This window comes from Betta splendens, chromosome 7 (genome assembly GCF_900634795.4).
Source record: "Betta splendens chromosome 7, fBetSpl5.4, whole genome shotgun sequence".
Taxonomy (NCBI): domain Eukaryota; kingdom Metazoa; phylum Chordata; class Actinopteri; order Anabantiformes; family Osphronemidae; genus Betta; species Betta splendens.
In genome coordinates this window covers 10,324,265-10,345,643 of record NC_040887.2, presented here as the reverse complement: position 1 = coordinate 10,345,643, position 21,379 = coordinate 10,324,265, and the positions used below count along the sequence as shown (strand labels likewise).

The 21,379-nt window shown below is 40.3% G+C and overlaps 1 protein-coding gene across 1 annotated transcript; it reads right to left on the bottom strand.

Annotated features, from left to right (window-relative positions):
- Positions 1 to 769: 769 nt before the first annotated feature.
- On the bottom strand, positions 770 to 19,700 carry LOC114858888 (probable phospholipid-transporting ATPase IIA). The gene is made up of 28 exons (XM_029156559.3): positions 19,491 to 19,700; positions 17,947 to 18,091; positions 16,656 to 16,769; positions 16,401 to 16,509; positions 15,448 to 15,506; positions 14,647 to 14,698; positions 13,551 to 13,645; positions 13,021 to 13,101; positions 12,695 to 12,770; positions 12,304 to 12,380; positions 11,991 to 12,151; positions 11,758 to 11,900; positions 11,088 to 11,200; positions 10,418 to 10,627; positions 9,452 to 9,613; positions 8,818 to 8,910; positions 8,621 to 8,704; positions 7,714 to 7,884; positions 7,318 to 7,416; positions 6,036 to 6,125; positions 5,763 to 5,907; positions 5,384 to 5,448; positions 4,842 to 4,997; positions 4,325 to 4,389; positions 4,017 to 4,125; positions 3,873 to 3,930; positions 3,343 to 3,546; positions 770 to 2,186 (listed from the first exon to the last, which is right to left on the bottom strand). Exons 1-28 carry the CDS (start codon positions 19,556 to 19,558, stop codon positions 2,050 to 2,052), a joined length of 3,141 nt encoding a protein of 1,046 aa, XP_029012392.1. The 5' UTR covers positions 19,559 to 19,700; the 3' UTR covers positions 770 to 2,049.
- Between the last annotated feature and the right edge of the window lie 1,679 nt (positions 19,701 to 21,379).

The following is a 21,379-nucleotide window of genomic DNA, read 5'->3' as shown; positions in this document are numbered from 1 at the left end:
TGGGCAGTGGAACAAGAGAAAAAGCTCAACAGACACTGTAGTTTTTAGGCCTAAACAATAAAAGACAGGCTTGTTTCTAAGTGGAAAAGATTTTATGACTTTATATCTAATAATCTAATCCAATTAAAATCACAATGCTGAGTAAGATTTAAAACTACATAAGACTTGTAACTACATGAATAATTAAAAAAGCTCAATATAAAAACTATGAATTTATGTCTACTTAGTATTATGCATTATTAATAGTTGTATTTTTTCACTGTTTTGGGTTCTGGTGCTGAGCAGGATTTGGCTGTAAAGCAGTTGGGGTGAAAACAAAGCCTCCAGGCTTCAGGGGACTCTGCCCAGCGTGTATGTCAGTGTACAGTATGCACTGTGTCAGTCACACCTCATGAGAGCCTGAAACTAAACAGAGACTAACCAGGAGTGCTGTTGCCTACAAACTGAGCATTTTCACGTACGAGTGGATTATCACATAACTGTCTTGTTTTACTCACTATTCAATTAAAGCAAAAATAATGGCCTCAGTCACAATCAGCCTAATTAATAAAAGGTTGTATTAATTATCAATAGTTTCAATAATTATTATTATTAAACCATATTTAGATCTGTTAGTTGTTGTGTATGTGGAGTTGTGACTTGGTGTTGCAACTTAGTGTACTGTATGAGTATTTTTTTTCCAAGTTATCAATCTACTCCATGAAAAAAAACCCAGTATATTTATCCTAAATACTTTCTGTGTAGTAACAACTTGAAATTGGAGACATAAGACAATAAAACATGGGATTTATTGATCTTCATCATCATCATCATAATCATCATCTTCACAACATTGACAAATACAATCCTCCCTTTTTGTTTTTTGTTCATTTGAGTGCAATTATTACTAATAAATAAAACATGTTAATAAATTTAAAAGAAAACAGTTATTTACACCCAAGTAAACCAATGTGTGAAATGTATTCAACAGAAAAAAATATAATCCTTGTCTCTAAAGATAATTCCTAAATTTGGTGGGGATTTAATCTGACTTAACTGAGGAATGACTATTATGGCACCATGGACACCGTTGGATACAAATATTTATAAAGTGAAATGAGAAATGAGCATTTTTACAAGTTAAATATCATTGAAATGAGAGGACATGTTATTTTGTCAGTTTGACTATTTACAGCAACTCCATCCTCACACCACTAATGACTGAAATGAAAACCTAAGAGCGAAGACACAGTAGTAGCATATCATGTGCAGCAGTAACACTTCCTGACAATATTAAGGTATGTATTCATGTTTGGCTCCCTTTCATCTTTCACAGCCGAACAGGCTTGAAGCATTAGACACTGTAACAGGTCAATGTTACAGTGAGTCATCGTGCAGTGCTGAGGCATGGCCAGAGCTGGCCTGCCTGAGCAGCCACATAAGAAGCTGCGTGTTCCCAGGCAGACGCAGGCCCGTCTGGACACTCAGTGAAAGGTTGAGCTTCAAATAACCAGGACTCCTTTATGGCTGTTTTGACCGCGCTCCACAAACACTAACAACTCAGGGTCCATACAAAGAAACACAGACCAATTTAACATCAGACATCATGGGTCATGCTAAAATAAACAACCACGCCACCTCTGCAGGGTCAGGACGTACCATTGGGGTGACGCATAAACAAATGTACAAAATTACAGATGTGTTTTGTGCAAACTCTGACCAGTTAACTTTTTTTAACCATGCAATCACCCACTCCACGTAGAAACTGTTGAGTGTAATACAGTCCTCTGTGAGAATGCTTTATCAATTCAGTGTCCAGCAATTAAAATGACCTTGATTTAAGATGGAACTGAGAATTGAGAAATTCAAGACATGCAAATATCTCAGTTACTTTTTCCTGATAGGAATAAAAAAAAACTCAGGCAGAACCTGTCCACTGGCAAAACTCCCAGAACTCTTTACAACAAATTAAAGGAGATAAATCCATGATTGAGTCCCTTTTTAAGCGCAGCACTGTCGGGTGAACTGACAGACGCGTTAGTGTTTTCGCAGAAGCCTGGTCTCACTTCTTTAGGTGGTCAGTTTGGAGTAGCTGGGTGGGGAGAAGCGGCGACGCAGGTACTTGAGGATGTACAAAGGCAGACAGCTCACCAGCGTGATGACTGTCACCTTCCACAGAAATGATACCGTGGTGATGAAGTACACGTCTGGTAAAGCAAAAGGGAAAGGGTTGTTCCATCACATTTCAGATATATTTATTCATCAAACAACTGAAGTTTTAAAACAAGTTTAGAGTGTAAGTGTATTTTTTCAATATAATCCAAGTTCAATCACACACAAAACTATGAAACTTTGAGTAACCCTAAAAAAAGGTGTCTGAGCAGCACCACAAATTTTTAAATAAACTGCAAAAGATCAAGAGCTAAGAGCCTTAAATTTCACTGAATTCCTCCACAAACTGTGCTGCAACTGGCCACATTTATAAGAAGCCAACTACAAGTGTTTCCCTGCTGTTTGCAGATCGCTGCAGGCAGTCGACCTCACAGTTTGAATACGTCTTGTAATGACAATTTAATTAAGAGCACAATTCAATCCATTACAGGAGCTAATGGAGCAGCAGTTGGAGCCTTAGCAGCTGTTCTGAATGCAGAACAGAGAAAACTGAACTTATGTCCTTTCATAAAAATGCGCCTGAAATAGAAATGGGCACAAGCAAGGGAAAAAAACCTTCAAAATCAATTTCAATCGACTTTAAGAATAGAAGAAAAGTGTGCAGAAAGGGTACGCTGGACCACATGCCAGTCATGATTCTCAGTGGTCAAGATTGTAGGATGAAAATGGGAGTTCCACGCCCCACATAAAGCCAAAAATAAAACTTTGGAAAGCCTTTGGTTAGAGAATTGTGTATGTCACAGGTCCTAATTTGGCTCCACTAAAACTGGCTGGTGGTACAATCAGCAATACAAACACTGCTCCCTACAATAGTCAGAAAACGTTCTGTGGATAGTGTATTCTACCAACTTTTCTACTGTAAACACATGAAACATAGCTGTCCACAGGAAACTAACAGGACTGTTGGTATTTCCTCTTTGAAGCTCCAGCGTGCCGGAGCTTTGTCCAAAACAGGACAGTTTTCTCAATGCACTCACCTTTAGACTTCCTAATATGCAGCATACCACAGCTTATTGTACACCAGAGGCAGTAAATAATGAGATGGTCTGCCGAATGCTGACGTATGATTTCAAGGTCAGCCGCAACACAATCATCTATATTAGGTTTATTATTTTTGTCTGTACGAAATACAAAGTCACAAGCTCTGTCACTGAGTGAGCAGGTTTAGAGTGTGCTGCTGTGTCCGCTCACCTATGAACTCGTGCAGGAAAACGAGCGAGGCCACGTAACAAGCCAAGCTGAGGAGCTCGCCAACGATCATGAGCCAATGCCACGTCTGAACGGTCAAGGCCACCATCAAGAGCTCGGTCAGGATCAGAGAGGTGAAGGAAATGGCCACGATGTGGACGAACTCAGACTCAAACAGAAGCAGCGCCCCGTACATGATGATGCTCCCTGCAAAAGGCAAAAGAATTTACATTTAAAAATGACTTGTCACATTCAACAGATCAAAATTAGGAAGATCTAAAACAGTTAGAGAAAAGAATATTAATTTCAGTTTATGATGCTAGGGTCATATAAGTTCTTTCTCTAGATATTTTAAATACAAAACATCAATCTCCAATAAGGAGGGCAAAAAAATAACAATATACTAATAACCCATAATGATGTGGACTTTTTTTTTTTAAGAACTACAATTCACACTGCATGTCAGGGCAAAAACAGGTCTAATGTTCAACCATCTGTACAATAGATGAATGTGTAAACTGAAATTTATTTACCTTGATAGATACTTATCAGCACCCATATAAGAAATGTCTTGAAAGACAGAGGTCGGCCCTATGGAAGAAAAACACACATTACATGTTTACTGTTCGTTTTGTACAGCTGTATTGTGACATTCAAGATGAGCAACTATTCAATACCTTGAGCAGATCTTTGTATAATTCTGGGTATAACATGGCAACTTCTGACTTAACATCTTTGTCCAACACCAGAGAAAAGACAGGAAACATGGTGTAGATGGTGGAGTAGCTGAAACAGACAAAAACATGTGTTGTCTGTGTGGAAAATGTGCTACAGAGGCTCATGAACCAGCAGTAAAAAGTATCAGGTCCAGAAGTCAATACTTTCATATTTTGCCCCTTTGTGCCTTTTATCACTGCTCTATAACAGTGGAAGCAAGGCAGGCAAGTGCTTAATAGGTCATCGGCATACAGAGTTTGTACCTTACCCAATAATCAGGAATCCTTGGTACAGAGGGACTGACGCAAAGTAGAAAACAGAGGAGAAAACCGCCTGAGGGAGGAGGAGAAAATTAAATTTTCATTTCATAAAACTACTCAAATGACATTAACAATACCAAGACATTTTCCAGATACTACAACCAGCAGGCCTGCTATACTAACACACAAAGGGTTAATGTCTCAGCAAGTGAAATGAAATACAGTACACAATGTGTGTGTATAAGACTCCAATAAGACAAATAGATGAGTATGGATATTTAAGAGATGGGATACAACAGATGGGACACCAAGGTTTCATACTGTAATGCAGTTTGGCATGAAATGGCAACAGTGCTTTTAAATGTATAGCAATGGTAGAGTTTTAAAGTTAATCTCATCGGTTACAACATCTAACATCTGTTGTGAAACTCAAAGGAACTGAAAGACACTTGTGTAGATAAGATAAACTTGCATCATGACTTCCTATGTACACCTAAACTGCACCATGTTTCAGTCGAACTCTACCTGCATGGTGCTGATGCACAGGCTCCTGTGAATGACAAACTGGCTGAGGGCTGCAGACCTTTTGTAACTGTTACGACCGTGAACCATGAGGAGACGACCTAAATGTTTAAACTGAGTCACTGAGAAGTCTGCAGCCAACGAGGCCTGTTTCCCTTCCTGTGAGAAACAGAGAAAACAGGGTAGTAAGAACATAACATTAAACAAGGTGCTGCTCTAAACGAGGCCTTCATAGTTTTATTCCTCCACAGATCAACCTTTTGCTTAAGAAAATATAACATTTAAAAAGATCAATTTCATGTTTTGTCACCATCTATGAGCAAACCATCCACTTTTATAGCAAAGCTATAGCGATACAAGAACATATAAGATGATGAAAGACTTTTACCAAAGCAAAAAACCATCCTGTCATCTATGTTTCCTCTACTCAGACAATAGACCCACATATAGAGGAATCATCATGAGAGAGATCTTGACAGGAAACACAAAGCAAAAGTCTGTAAATGTCACGTCAGTGACAGGCGCTGAGTTGGAGAGATTCTTACTTTTCCCTCTACTCCCACGCCACAATCAGCTTCCTGGATCATGCTGACATCGTTTCCTCCGTCCCCTAGGAGAAAACAAAAGCCATGGAAGTGTCAGGATTCACATCAGCCAGTGATTCACCCACATAAGCTCGTGAGAGCATTGTGAGCAACGCCATAAGATTCATGTATTTAAGAAAAAAAAAACAGATGGTCAGATATCTGATTTGTACTTGCTACCAATCAGATATCTGTCTGAAGGAAAATCGAATTAATGGTATTTTATTAATGTTTAAACTAGGAGTACCAGTGAAAGGGTTTTAAAAAGACAAAACAACAAAAATAATAGAGAACACGGGATGAACTGAAAGCTGTTCAAGACCTTCTACTGTCGTCTCACCTACTGCGCAGGTAAGTTTGCCTGTGCGCTCCTGCAGCAGCCGGACTATCTGAGCTTTCTGAGTCGGGGTGCATCGGCAGCAAACCACAGCCGGACACTGACACGCAAGCTCCATGAACTCATATTCATAGTATTTTAGACAGACCTGAAAGACAGAAACATGTGAGCAATTCAAGCTTCCTCATATAACCAGCTCAACTTGACTTCCAGTTTAACTTCAATAGTCTAGAAAGTGGTTTTAACCAGCGACCATTGAAGAGGCCAGAATTTCACCTCGAGTGAGTCGCCCGATATCACCAGTGCACAGTCGTGTTTCCTCCTGAAAGCGTTGAGCTCCAGGTGAGCTTCCCCTCGTGTTGTCACCTATAACAAATGGTATTCACATTTACAAATATGATCAAAAATGGACACAAAACAAGTAGTTCAAAGTGCATTCTGATCTAATCTGTAGAACAATTACTTTACTATAATGCAAATGTTAACATAAGGCTGTATACCATCTAAACTAAAGAAACCATTATCACAGTGATGCATATCTTTGCTAGTGTCATCTTTGTGTATGAACTGAATGAAGTCAAGATCATACAATTATCTAATCTATATGAATAACTTTTTAAAATCTGATGTACAAATATTAAATAAAAATGAATTACTAGTAGTTATCAAAAATAGTAAAAAATAAATTGATTATTCATTCATATCTGAACGCACCATTGATACAGACAGCAACCATAGTGAACGTGGACCAAACACATGCACAAAAATAACCCACGTTGAAACAATAAGGCAAAACACACTTTAATGTGCAGCACCAAAGAGAGAGCATTGTCCAGTTAAACTCCCAACATTTGTGTCAGATTCAAATTTAGTTTTTAAAAGCCTCCAGATAAAAGAAACAATTCCAAATATTCAACACCGGTGAGGCACAATGTTGATCTGTCAACAGAAGCTATGCTCTGGTACGACTGTTCTTCGACCGCTGACAATTTATACGTCAATCCATATTAGACCTTGGTGGCCACCAGGAAACTAATCCAGATGTGTGTGGCAGGCTCAGTCAGCACCTCGTCCGCTGGGACAGAGGTTTTCAAGCCATGCCAACCATTGTTATTCTCTTCCAGTAACCTCAGTTGTACGCAAGTTGTAACCTTCCTATGTGGCAGCCTCTCTTTCTGCTCTGGCACCGCTCCAGAGGAGAAGGCAGAAGGGGCTATCAAAGAGGCGCCAGACCTGCAAAACAAATCAGGAAGTGAGCCCTCTACACATTCCCTGTGGGAGCGGTTCAGCTGCTTTCTCCCCTCAGCTTGAGCGAAGTTCCGTTTGTTCTTTTCGACAGTGTTTTGGACACTTTCGCTGGTGAGCGGTGACTTATCCAGCTGCAGACACTGGCTTAGGTTGCATGTGCAGTTGTGTGGGCTTGGATTACCACTAGCTAATGGGATTTGGTTACACAGAATAGATGACATTAGGTCAGAAATGAACTGAGGTGAACCGTTTGCAAATGAAACCCAGCATTCACCACCTCATAGACAAGGGGAGAGGGAGGGGTACTCACAGGTCTGAAGATGTGGATGTCCTGGTTGCGGGTGATCAGATGGGCGTTCTTAGCTGTGCATGTGGCTGTTTCAAGTTTGTCTCCTGTTAGCATCCAAACCTACAGGCATGTGATTATAATAAAAAATACTGTGTCAGCTAAAGTAGTTAATATAAGGTCAGCATCAAACAAAAGAATCCCACCCCATAACTCTTATGTCTGTCTGCTGTGCTAATGAGATCAGTCATGACAATGTGGTATAGAAATTACATTTGTTTCGTAGACAAACTGAAAAGGTTAGTAGCACCTTGATTTTTCAACAGAAAAACCAGAAAGGGTCTGTTTTTAGGGAGGTATGAGAAACACATGTCCTGCTTGGTGACATTGTAAAACATAAATCCATCTGTCCCTCTAGACCTTAATGCCTGCGTTGCGAAGGATCTCAAGCGTGGGCCTGACATCGGCCTGAAGTTGGTCCTCCACCCCTGTCAGACACAGCAGCTCCATCTCCATCTCCAGACTCTCGATCACCGTGGCCACCTTCAGGGAGCGGTCATGGACGCTGAGCTTGGCCTGGACATACCTCGCCTGGGGAGCAGAGGAGGGGCGGGCATCTATTGAATCAAAGCTTGCAAGACCAAAGAGATGATACTGCCAAATGTTACCAATAGACACTGGTGAAACACAAAAAACAAGGACGCCTCATTTCAAAATGGATACATGAGGAGAATTTTGTAGCCTACACAGAAAATAAACAGTGTGCAAGATAGATCTGATTGAACATGCAATAAAATATGTTGCATGTCACAATTTGACTTAAATATGCATTGTCATATACTGCCCCGAAACTTATTTCAAATACAAAATAAATTAAATAAAAGAACATGATCAATTGGTCAACGCCCTAATCTCCAGCACTCTGGCTCCAGGGCACTCTGTGAGTAAGATAAAGCGAAAACAAGTGTGTGACTCATACAGGAACCCAAACTGTGTGACTCAGTTGGTGGTGACTCACTGCTGCCCACCAGCTCTGCTCACAGACTTATAGACTGTAATTGCTTGGGGCTAAGACTGCAGGGAAGAGAGCCCTGCCCTGTTCAAACAATGAGTGGGGCTTGAATGTGTGCGTGGGGGGGGGGGGGGGGGGGGGGGGGGGGTCAGAGGTTAGTCTAATTATCCAGAAACACCATTTGACATTTTAAAGTAAAGAGCATGTCTGCAGAACTTGTTGCATTGGTTTGCCTTATCTGTTAATTAACTTCACTGGATTTACCAAACATGAAACATATACAACTAGAACTGCCTCAGCTGAGACGGTGCTTACCTCAAAGTCTTGATACTGCTCCTCTGTCAGGGACTTTTTGGAGACCACAAGAACCCTCAACCCCTCCCTTGCCATGTTTCCACACTAGAAATTTGAGAAAACAACATCTGGATTCATCATCAATATATCAATTATTTCTAAGAGAGAATAAAATTCAAAGAGAATTACTAATTTATGAAAAGAAACAAAAAAATGACCTCCTCCTCCAGCCAGTCATTATACTGGACGATGCCTGCCATCACCACATCAGCACCCTTCATGTAGAAAGTGATCTCACCTGTCATTTCATCCTAGAAAAAAAAACAACAACAGCAACACCACCACCACAATATTTTCAGCTTAAAGCCATGTGAGCACACAGTGCACAATATTTTAGTACTTCATGTTGTCCAGCATAACTTATTTTTGCAGTTAACAAAGAATTCAAACATCCATCCATCTTCACCTACATTAGTGATTCAAACAGAATTTGGAAATATTATCACAAGGAAGCTCGGTTTGAAAATCCCAGGCTTCCTGAGTTTTTCTGCCAGCCAACCAAAATAAACTTAGTCATCATAGTTAGTCAGAGGTTATTCTAGGGTGAGGTGTCTCTTAGTTAACACACAATCACAACCAATAATCTAATAATAAAAGCATTTTTTGTTAAAGCCCATGTTGAGTCACAATCAGTCTCCAGGCAACAACCACTAACATATACTAATAATGTACCGCAGAAGGTGGCACTTCAGTTAGTTAAGGTCATATAAAAAGAAAACATACACAGCAGCTGCTGCAGTTCAAGGGGCACATGAGAACATTTCTCAGTAATGAAATCATAATGGCACTCACCCGCACAATTATGCCCATTCTTTTGCTCTCGTAAGTGAAGGGGAATATTTGTAGGATGGTAAAGTTCAGTATTTGGCCAGTAGGGGTCCGTAGTTGAATGGTGGACTGATCTCTTCCCACCAGTGTCAACCCAACACTCTCAGTCCACTGCACCAGCGACACCTATCAACACCACAAAGGAGTAGTCTGTTTTTCAAGAAACTCAAAAAAACATTCAGGAAGACAACTGTTAACTTAATGGATCATTGCTTGAATTTCAAGCAACAGTGTGTGTGGGTGTGTGTGTGGGGGTGTGTATGTGTGTGTGTGTGTGTGTGTGTGTGTGTGACACATTGTCTGAGTAGTGCTTCAACATCAGAACAGCTCTAACATTTATCACTAGGCTGGAAAATATGAAGATTGTGCTTAGTCTAGCAATATTCACTGCTGAGACATTGTTGGGTCTAGTGGCTACCACAACAGCACCACCTTGTTAAAATTGGCAGTTATTTCCTAACTGGACTGAAAAAAGCCTGCAGCCAATTTGTTTGTGGCAGAAGAACCACAAAGCAAGCAAGTTATTTTAATGAGCTGAAAAGAAGTGATTCAAACGTCAGTTTTTGTGTATTTTTCTTCATATTTTTATCTTAATCTTTTCGCCTGTCGTCATAAATTACAGAGAACAGGGTTGTTTAGATATTAATGCATGTCAAGCAAATTATTTTGTTTTCAACTTGCATCTACAGTATATACACACACACTACCTGGTCAAATGTTGGGACATCAAATTTTATTGTTTTTTTTATTATCATGACCCCATTAAGGAAAGAAATTCCACAAATGAACCCTGACAAGGCAGTTGTGAAATGAAAATCATTTCAGGCGACGACCTCATGAAGCTCATCGAGAAAATGCCAGTGTCTTATCGTAGTTTAAGTAAGTAACACTTAAATCCCTGTGCTGATAATGTGTGACTGCTTATCATACCTCATCTGGGCTGGAAGCCTGGTAGACTCTGCATGTGTCTTCATAATGTTGCTCAGCCTCCGCTTGGTCTGTCACCCCATTGGACTCATACACGGGTGTCACGTTGTGCACCAGGGCGATGGCCTTCACAGCCTCGTGAACTCTACTGCTGATGGTCTTACGGACCTTAGTGGCTGTGGGTCCCCTGGAAGCTGGGAGGTCATGTGTGGGCTAAGGACAATTACAGAAGATAATCATTAAATAATGTGTGTTCAAAACTAAAACAGAAATGTTTATAGGAAATGTATAGTTTCAGTGTGCAACACTAATTGCTCCACTAACCCCAGTTTCAGCATGAACATAAATATAAACAGATGTGTAAACCAAGTATGAACAATGAATCGTGCTTTTGCATTGTGGCCTATTTTTGGAAAGCGACGTGTTCCAGGGGTTAATGATGGTCATTTAAAAAAAGTCAGGTCAGTACTTTGCTTGTGGGCTTGTTGCTTCTTGCTTTACTAACCTCTGGTGTCAAAGGGGACAAAGAGCCCACTCAACCAAACAATAATTAAAAATTCATATATCTCATAAAACACAGATGTCTATTTTTTCCAATTCTTCTGCAATTTACTCTTTGTTTTCTAGATATTCTGAGCAATTCTGTTTATATCTCATTTATATTGTTTTTTACCTGTGTGTAGGCGCTGAACACATGACTGAGTACTTCATCCATTGAATCCATCCCATAGGACACAGTCCCAAGATGGAGCCGCCGGAAGACCATTTCATTTTGGGTCAGAGTCCCTGGTGAAAATGTTAGTACAGATGTTAAAATAGAAAAGTAACAACAGTAAGTCCACATAGAACTGTTTTTTTACAGTTCCAGATTTTTCAAAAGTATTCCCACTAGTGTCAGCTTCGTTTTATTCATTCATCCAAAGATCTAAATCTAAGATCTGAAGTGCTTTCTGTCAGTATATCAAAAAGAGAGCAGGGGCCCCTGGTACATTAGCTAGACCTGCAGGCCCCACTGGTATTAGACCCAAGGTCTGCATAGAGAAACGGGTGATCAGTTTATGGGACATGAGGGTTGTAAATCTGATGGATAACACATTGCGTCAAAGGAAGTTGGAAGTGTAGTGCTCTGAAGGCATGTGTATGTATAGGGATTTTATTTTATTATTTAAGGATCCAATAAGAAGCAGGTCTCCAATTAGAAAACCTACAACAAAGCAAAAACCTGCAGTGAAGGAAATGAGTTAAATCTAATGAATACTTTCCTGATAAATCCTCAGCATTAGGGTAACTCTAAGACTGTGTGAAAAAAAGTGTGCTGGTGTCACTGTCTCCTTTAGTCTAACCTGTTTTGTCTGTCAGCAGGTAGGAGATGCGCCCAAGCTGTTCAGGTATGGTACTAGCCCTAACCAGAGTCCCAGGGATCTTGGCATCTTTTTTAATCATCCAACTGAAAACCATCTTCCCCATATCCAGATTGACACGCAAACTGCATCAAATAAAACAATTAGTGAATTAAAAAATTAGTGTGTACACATAAACACAACACGGCTCTTTGATGTTTCATTTCCGTTCGCACCTAATGGGTACAATGTGGGAGAAGAGAAGTAGGAAGCGAAAAATCTGGAGGTACCAACGACCAGCAAAGTGCTGCAGGGCCACCATGACCAGTGACACCACCACCAAGGCCCCAAAGAGGATCTTAGTCAAACAATTAACTTCCAAGTCAAATAATCCAACCTATAAGACAAAACATAATGCATCAAAATTATTGTATGTAATATTCCAATAAATTGATTCACAAAAAATCTAGTGAATCAAAAGCTAAATTGATATTTGTGCAAACTAAATGAGCCAGCAATGGCCAAAGGCAGTAGTTCACATGACTGTACCTTATGCCTTGGGTTGGAGGTGTTCATGACACTGCGCAGCTCCTTTCCTGTGTAAATCACAACCCCTACCACTGTGCCTGGAGTGAGAGAAAGAAAAAAAACAGAAGAATCCTAAGGCAATACAATAAAGGAACATAAAGCGACATATGCCAAGAAGATGTTTGCCAGACATCTATAATGATTTTTCTATTCACTATTATATTCACTATAATAAAGTAAACCCCTTTTAATATAGAAGATATCCCCCCAATTAAAAATTGCAAAATGAAAAAGGTTTCACTTCCCACTTCTTTGTGTCTACTTAGCGTATATGTAATACTTGAGAGGTTAAGATCAAGGGAGCTGGTCCTGATTATGTCCTAGACAGCTACAATACCAGTTAGATACTTACCAGAGGCGACAACAGTGCTGGCCCACAATGTGTTCTCAATGCTGAGACTTTCATTGACTGGAGGGTCTCCGTCTTCCTGTAACATTAAAACAAAATAATATACAAAATAATGATCATTACGTAGATTGTTGGTGAACAGAAAGTGGAAATGATCTGATAACACTTCTCATTTCCTAACTATTCTAACAAAGTAATGCTCTGTGTTACTCGGGCACTATGAATATTCCCTATAGCTGCCTTCTACAGCTGCTTCCAAATGTGCAAATACTGTACAAAAGAACGTTAAACTGCCATCAGTTTTTGTTTTCATAAACATTAGCACTTACCCTGGTGAAAGTTCCAATAAAGTTATGGATATCAATATTTGGTTCCTCCGCATATACGTATGAACGGATTTGGAGAAGATCCTGTGAGACATGTAAAAGTGGTTTAACACAAGTGACAAACGAAGAATTGATTCACAGTGTCACAGTAACATAGACCTTTGTTATAGACACATTGCTTTTCATTAGGCAGCAGGATATCATGGAATTTGATTTGCATTTGAGACAACAGAATAGTGGTTGTTTCTGTCTCCAATACGTAAGCATGTCGAAAATACAGCAGCACAGGTGGAGGAAAGTAATTCGTTTTTTCAATGATTCTGCCTTTATACGAACAAAACTGAATACAGAAAAAAAATTGTTGCAATAGTATTAAATGAATTTTTTTTTACTTGAATATTTGCTTTTACACACACAAACTGGTTCATCTTTAACTGAACAGTTCTTCTTCTGTACAATTTTAACTCACGTCTAGTTAACAACTGATGAAAGACATTTACGAAATGTGTGGTCTCCTGTAATTTTTGACTCACGCCAGCAGTCGGCAGTCTCTGTGTGCAGGCCACTGGGAGACGTAGTTTCCAGTCTGTCTCTCCATCGAGCTGGTCCGTGCGCAGGAAGCAGGAGCCTGGGAAGATGAAAAGCATTGTTGCTGATGTTAGATACCCCTAGGGGGCAAAAATAATCCTTATAATGCCTAGTGTACATTTTTACATTTGCATTATGTTAAGGCTTCTGTCGGCTGCTGCTACTTTCCTGGATGTTCTAACAAAGTGCCAATGACAACAAATAAATAAAAGAGGGGCAACACAATTTTTAGCCTGAAGTCACAAATGAACATCATCGGATGTTAAAAGGTTTGAGTTGCATTTCACAAAAATATCAAGTGCTGGAGGCAGAGTTGGATGCATCCTCTGAACCCATCCCCCATGATGGCATGCATGCGTCATCCTGCCCAAAACTCCAAATCCTGGACTAGGCACATAATTGACCTAATGGCCTCCACATGGAAGGGAGATAAGCAAACACTATTTCCAGTAAATCCTTTTGTTTCTTGGCCCAAACAGCATGGAGAAACCTCTAGCTTATAATAAAGGTAGATTTGAGTTTCTGAAATGCAATTAATTCACTGTTGGATTCACTGAAATTCGCTGTACCTTACAAATGGTTATTTTGAATGGATTTATGTGTCTTTTGTATATGTGCAAATAATCAATGCAATTCATCAATGTGTTATTACTGACAAATCTTGGCCTAATCCATATTTGATTATTCAGATGAGGTATCCTCGCATCATGCCTCCTTTTCTCCTTGCATTTGATTTCTGCATGGCACTTGATTTTCCTTTCTATTATCTTCTAATTTGAATGACAAAATTAGGCTTAGATGAAGATGAGATCAGTGTTGTGTCTGCGATGCCCATATCAGGATTAGATGGAGTATGAACTCTTCACCACATGATAGTTCATTACTGGACCCAATTATAATTCCGACATTGTAAAGCTTCCGGGCCTGGATCAGGGTTAAATCCATGCACCTCAGCACCTATTAAACAAGTAATTTCCACAGCCGGCAGCCGGAGAGCTGGTCTGTTGTGGAGATCTAGATGAATGGCCAGCAGATGTTTACCATTTCTTTCAGAGGTCCTTAAAAAGATCATGTCAGCAGGAACACGCTGGTTCTGAAAAAAAAAGGCAAAAAAAAAATTAAGGCTCATCATTCAAACATCAATTCCTGATCCTGGACTCCACTTCCTCCTTCCTCTGTATAAAAGTTAAGGCTTTTAGCTTTTCATGTGCCACATTACCAGCAGTCAGTCAGTCAAATTAATAAGCCCTCCAGCAAATCAGCCTGTCTTGGCCTGAAAAGGACCCTGACCAGCTTTTACACTCTGTCTGACCTGGTCCCTCCACTGCACTAGACAGATCTCCCATTCAATTCATTTAGACAGATTTCCAAGAAATAATCCACGCATGGATTACTGCTAAGTGGTTGATAGAATAATATCGATTATGGTTCTTCAAACTAAAATAAATTTAACATTTCTTAATCCCTAAACTGGGATGAAACCTACTGGTTGCTTTCCAGTTTATATTTAAAGATTCCATTTTGACCAAATGAGGAGCAACAGATTCCTGTGAAAACTATGGGATGATCATGAGTAGGCTTTAATGATTAAAGATATATAACTAATGTTAATTTATAGTTATTGTTTAAATCTATGTTTAAGATTTAATCAAATGCACTGTAAGCTCATGTCTGCTTGGGTATGCATTAGGTTTGACAGACTAAGGGTCAGCATTGATCACAAGATTACAAAATCTTTACTAACTCCTTTCACCTCAGCACACACACGATTAACAACCCCCTCGTTATTTGCTGGAATTCAAAAGCAAAAAGAGATGTAGATGGAAAGAAGCTTCAACAAACCTTTTCCACGATGACAAGATCTCCAACTTGAATAGCACTGCTTTTAACCTTCACTGTGCCTAAAAGTCAGAACAAAACAATGAACAATAATGAAAGGTTTATTTTTGTCTCTTTTGAATACAAATGTAACATTTGAACAAAAAAATAATGTTCAAAAAATGTCAAAGTATAAATAATCTTATTAATTGAGTTTTTAATCACAAATACATTTTAAAAAAATTCTAATGTCTTTGCGTAAGCTGCATGTATCACGACTTGAGCTGGAGAATTTAAGTAAGTACGTACTTTTCCATGAAGATTTTAAAAGAATGTTGGGGGAGTGGAACCTTTTCTCTCATTCCATATGGAATGAAGGGCAAAATTGTTTGGAAAAGATCACTGACCCTTGACCCCTGTCATGACCTCTGGGCTTTGCATATGTAAGACATTAACGCACATTAATATTGCTATTGGTTTAGGGTGCATGCAACTTCACATAACTATGTTCCACTAATGCAAAAAAAAGGGACACATTACACATATAAAAAATCTACTTTTTTGCATGGGGCAGGTTCTCGATCAAAAGCACAGAATCTTATGAAGAAAAACTGTTAAAAGGCTTTGGTTTGAAACAAAATAACAAATTCTGACATTTTGGCAAGTCACAAGATATTCACAGGGCTTCTTATCACAGAGGAAAACAGTCCATTTATAGGTAAAACTAGCTGCACATCAAAACAGAAAACTGATGGAAACCACAGGAGGTCTCCTGCTTTTTATTGCTGGTAGCACTTTATACCAAGGCCAAGGCCTCTTAGAGGTAAACTTTACATCTCTGCTTTGAATTAGCCACCATTTCCCCTAGCCCCAATAAGGTTTAATATGACAAACCTCCAACAGTTAATAGACGCTGATGTAGAGAAGTAAGCAATGTGGTTTAGTTATCAACAGCTAAAAAATAACCAGGGCTTTACCTCTTGTTGAAAGTTTGCTGTAAATCTGAGAGTTCACTTCTTTGTCTCTGAGGTAGCATCTTATTTCTTCAATGGCCTCTCTCATGATGGTAATAATCAAAACAAGGCCCTGGAGAGGGAAAAATGAGTTACTGAATGCTGCTGGTGAATGCTGTTAGTGTGAGATGCCAACTTTTTTCAACATGTAGTGAAATCAGATACATTAGGTTAAATCAAGTGATTGGATTAGATAATTATAATGATCAGGTCACATACCAGAGGGACCCAGTAGGTGTAGAGAGCACCTAGGCGCAACTCACTGACAAACTGGGAGCAGGCCAGGAGCAAAAAGTACAAGTTGAAGAAATACTTGAACTGATTAAACAGCACCTGTGAATATAAAACAAGAAGTAAACAGTGATAAGTTAATATGCTACTGTATAAAACATGTCACGTTAGGACTCATTGTTACATAAAATATTTGTTCCTACACAAATGTATGTTTTTCGTTTTTAAAAAGTAGTCTTGAGTTGTATCTAGTAGTATCCGTTGGTTCCGTAATTCACAGTAGAATAATGTGAAATTATGTACCTCAGAAATTCAACACACATATTACAACCTTGTTCTATTTCATTATAACCAGTGTGCAAGGAAGCCTGTGTCTTTCCTTTGCAGCTATATGATAATCGTTGCCGAGGGCGAAGTGACATATGAGAAAACAATGCAAAGAGAAAAACAAGACTCTGATGCACTCTGGTCAGGAGATCTCCTTGAACTCTTTAAAGTAAATAAAAAGCATCACAATTTGCAATGCAAAAACAACTGGCTCTTGTCTTCGGCTTTATAAACAAATCACTACTACGACTTCTAATTCCAATGTGCGCCTTCATATACGAAAAAAAAAAAAAAAAGATTATATAGGACTGAAATGAAAGTCAAGAAAACAAATGCTTATGTAAACCAGGCTTGTAGAACACTGAAGTCAAAATCATGCAGATTAGTAGCTACTGTCCAGACAAGACGCCACCTGTTCCATATTATTCTACATGTGTAACTCGGATGATGTGTTAAAACTACCCCTAACATCTACCTAGCATAAATTTCACTATTTAAGTATATCTTCTTATACTGCTGACAAGAACTGAGATCAGCAGATAACATTTAGAAAGCAAGCAACACCAGGATCTCAGAGCTGTACAGACCTAAGACAAAGCTGTAACATGATCTGTGACAAAGCCAATTGACCAAACCCTCGTCCATATGTCTAAACATATAGAGGCTATCTTCTATTGTAACATGATTTACCAATAAAGTTATACTGGTAACGTTTTGACAAGGTTGGAAATGACCAGGTACTCTGTGTACAGTGCCTGAACAACAATGATCTACATTCTGCAGAGTCACTGAACCGGTGAAGCATCAGGCCACTACGTCACACAGGACCTGCGTTTGGTTTCCTCTAAAGCTCTATTTTTCAGTGCATCAGCGCCACGTTCAAACAAACGAGTGGTGGCATCGGCGGTTAACGGGGCTCGGTGTGGGGGAGTGACCTCTGGCTGACACTGACCGCAGGCAGGAACGTGAAGAAGTTGTACTTCTGGTTGTTAATGACATTTCTGGGGTGCCTCTGCTCCCTCTTCTCTGGGTGGCCGAGCCACACAGTGCGGGGACGCGGGTCGCCCATGCCGCAGCATCTCGACCACGGGCAACACCTGGGAGAGGAAGAACACATGGAACGATGACTTCACGTTAGTGTCACTATTAACCACTGATTTTGAATAAGACGTCCAGTTGAAATGTTTTTCATGTCATACATGTTTGTATTTTGATGCTTTTCATCAGCCATGATTTGGAACCAATGTCTACAGAAGTTATAACTTTCAAAATATACCACTGCCTTCATCTGGTAAACTCCACTCATTTCGCTCAAAACGGGAGCATGTAATTAATAGATTTAAAAGAAAAAAGCCTGCACGTTATGAAACGCTGCGGCCAAAACACTCAGTCACCTCCTGCAGAGAACAGCGCTTCGTACCGACGCGTCACAACACACGCCGCAAGTCTCGACAGCGTCTCTCTCGTGGAGAACGTTGTGAAAGACGCGGCGGTGGTTCAGGCACCGCATGTGGGGCTCCTCTGTGGCGTATTGAGTGTACACAGAGAAACAAACACACAGTTACACTGCGTTCAGAGTGGACACCCTTGTATTTGTGCAGACCAAGAACAAGAAGGAGCACTGTCACTGTAAAGCCACTCCCTGCTCTTTGTTCCTTGTGTAAAGCAGTTGACATGTTGTTCAATTCATATGAGCCAGAGGTCTCTCATAGAGAAAGTCGCGCTTCAGCTATGATGTGTCCTGTTTACTTTAATAATTAATATTTAAAATGTGTCAATCTGAACGAACAGATTAGGAGGAGGAGCGGATTCACATACTTTCACATGTTCATCTTGGGTTCTAAACTGAATTGTGCCTTTTGTTTCCAACATTACTTCTCTTAATGCCCTTTATATGTCATGTAAAGACCATTGTTTTGATACTGAACGCTCCCAAACACCCAACAACAACAAAACACACCGTAGTGTGCGTTATACTTGTGCCTCGTGGCATTTTGGTGATTTCTGCCTCTTTGTTTGCGTTTAGTAGAGGACGTGTGAGCTTCGTGTCTCCATCATCGCGTCTCCTAGCACATTATATGCTGGACGAAAGGCTCCGGCGGCACGTTTCCGTTGAGGACAGTGTTTTTCGGCCAGGGCCTACATGTTTGCGTGCTTTGCGTCCGTCAACGGAGCAAATATTGACAAGGGCGTCGATGCACTTGCTTCAGCCAAAGCCCGGAACCAGAGCGCCTCCCGGAGCCTGGCGCTAGCTTGATGTTGCAACGGCTAATGAACGGGCGCATACGTTTTATTCATACGTGTATACGTGCTGGTCCACACGTTATTATCCCCCTCGAACCCCCCGCCGTCGTCTCAGCGGCTCCGGTGGCCGGTGTGGACGCGCCGCCGTCGACGCTCGAGCGGCTACGCGCCCGCGGCTTAAGCTAGCCGCGCGGGTCGACAACGCGTCGGGAAGCGGCTTCGCGCTCGCAGCCGTCGCCCGCGGAGCCTTACCCGTGTCTGTGTTTGCCGTCATGCCTTTTCGGTCGTCTCACGGGCTGCAGGGGGATATTGTCGGTCATTCCGGCAGCCCCTCGGAGCGGGTGGAGGCTGTGGGCTCGTAGCGATCCTGGGCGGAGGCTCCTCCAGCTGTCAGTCAAACGCGACGGGGCTGGAAGCGGACTGCTGCTAGAGGCCACCGCGCTCCGAGTGGCTGCATATTTATTTATATATAGAAAAATATTATAACCATACGCGTGTGTGATGCCTCAGTGGTGAAGGGTGGAACGGCCGTGGTTTACCTGCGTAAACAAACCATAACATAGTGCGCATCACATCTGGAAAGTTTTGAAGTCCGGCCATGTAGCTTCAACTTTTCACAATAACAAGTTTTATCTCAATATAATATAAGATAAAATACCACTGAATTACCGTTTTCTGCTATTGAGCCAAATTACACCTGCCCATGGTACTCACTCACCGCTTAGTTCACAATGAAGTAATATAAATACCGTAGCAACCTAAAGTATTTATATTACTATATTATATTATATCAACCTATTACATGCCCACATCATCTGCAGAAAATTATTAAGTATACATAGAAGGCAACATACTTTGAAATGACCAGGTCTGTACTGTAGAATATGTTTATATAGATACACTGTATTACTAGAGTTGTTCCCTGTGGCATATGGGACAACAAACCACAAGGACCCAAAGGATTTTTAGGGAAATCTTCATGTTATGTTTCTCCAGACTTGATTCCTCTTGATGTCATCATGAAAGACGTGGTGCTTGTTATTGAGCAACATCATTGAGCAGGACCGCTTAGATGGTGGGCCAGTGAGGGTCTGAGAGGCTTGTTCTGTATCTACAACTTCCTCAGTACCGCACCAGACTGTCCAGCAGCTCATGTCCTCCTCCAGCCCTGGAAGGAAGAGTGAATTCTTAATCATGCAAAGGGAGTTAAGGGAGCTATGGTTTAGTTTCTGTACGCCACAATTAAGAATTTTGTTTGCATGGATTTTGTGGTTAAATTCAAAATTTTAATTTTGGTGTGTCTTATGACAATATTTCAAGTTTGTCACAACAGAGTTTATTCAAATAGCTTCTAAGACATCAAAACTAGTGCATTGAGGCAACACGTGAACGTTGTAAAACCTGATCTAAAAATTATATCTGGCCATAAATGAATTTGACACATGACCAGAAGCGCACTTCTGTGGCATGCAAATTGTTTTTCGTTGATGCAAAATGGAAAGGGATTAATGGTTGCTGGTGGTGATGAATACAAGAAACATTTCACCTGGGTCTGAAGGTGAATTAATGTAAATTAGGGATTTCATCTATATTCAAAGCAGCCTGTGCTGGCATAGAAAATTCTCGAGAGGTACTGTACAATTTATTTGAGCAACTATAGCAACACTGGCTAGTCTTTGGAAGAATTAAGTCAAATGCATTTTAAGTTTTCTGTAGTTCAGTCATAAGTGGAGGGGTTTGAAAAAGTCACTGATTTTATTTTTCAGAATTAGAACATTTGAGAAAAAAACATTTGGACAACAAAACATTTACACTGTAAACCAAAACTGGCCAAACTGCCTCAACATTACTTGTAGAGAACAACCTGAAAGCAGGTGTAACATGTTTGCACAAGAAAGGCACCACTTGGCAACTGCATATCGATAAGGAATGTACAGCAAGGGACTACAAAGTACTTGGATCATTGAGTTGTGTAAAGTGTCCAGTGATACATTCATTACTGTTCAACTCAGCAGGTTGAGGGTGACAAAAAAAATTATCACATGTTTGAAAATGAATGAGAGAGTAAAGTAAACAGTCTGTGCATTGCATTGAGGGTAGGAGGATGTGGAGGACAACTAAATTGTAAATGAGGTAGAAAC

Coding starts and splice junctions, on each gene's coding strand:
- LOC114858888 (XM_029156559.3), bottom strand. CDS start 19,558: ATGACCGACAATATCCCCCTGCAGCCCGTGAGACGACCGAAAAGGCAT. Junction 8,705..8,817: donor ATGACTGGCTGGAGGAGGAG/GTCATTTTTTTG, acceptor TCAAATTTCTAG/TGTGGAAACATGGCAAGGGA. Junction 2,187..3,342: donor TTTCCTGCACGAGTTCATAG/GTGAGCGGACAC, acceptor TTGCTTTACCAG/ACGTGTACTTCATCACCACG.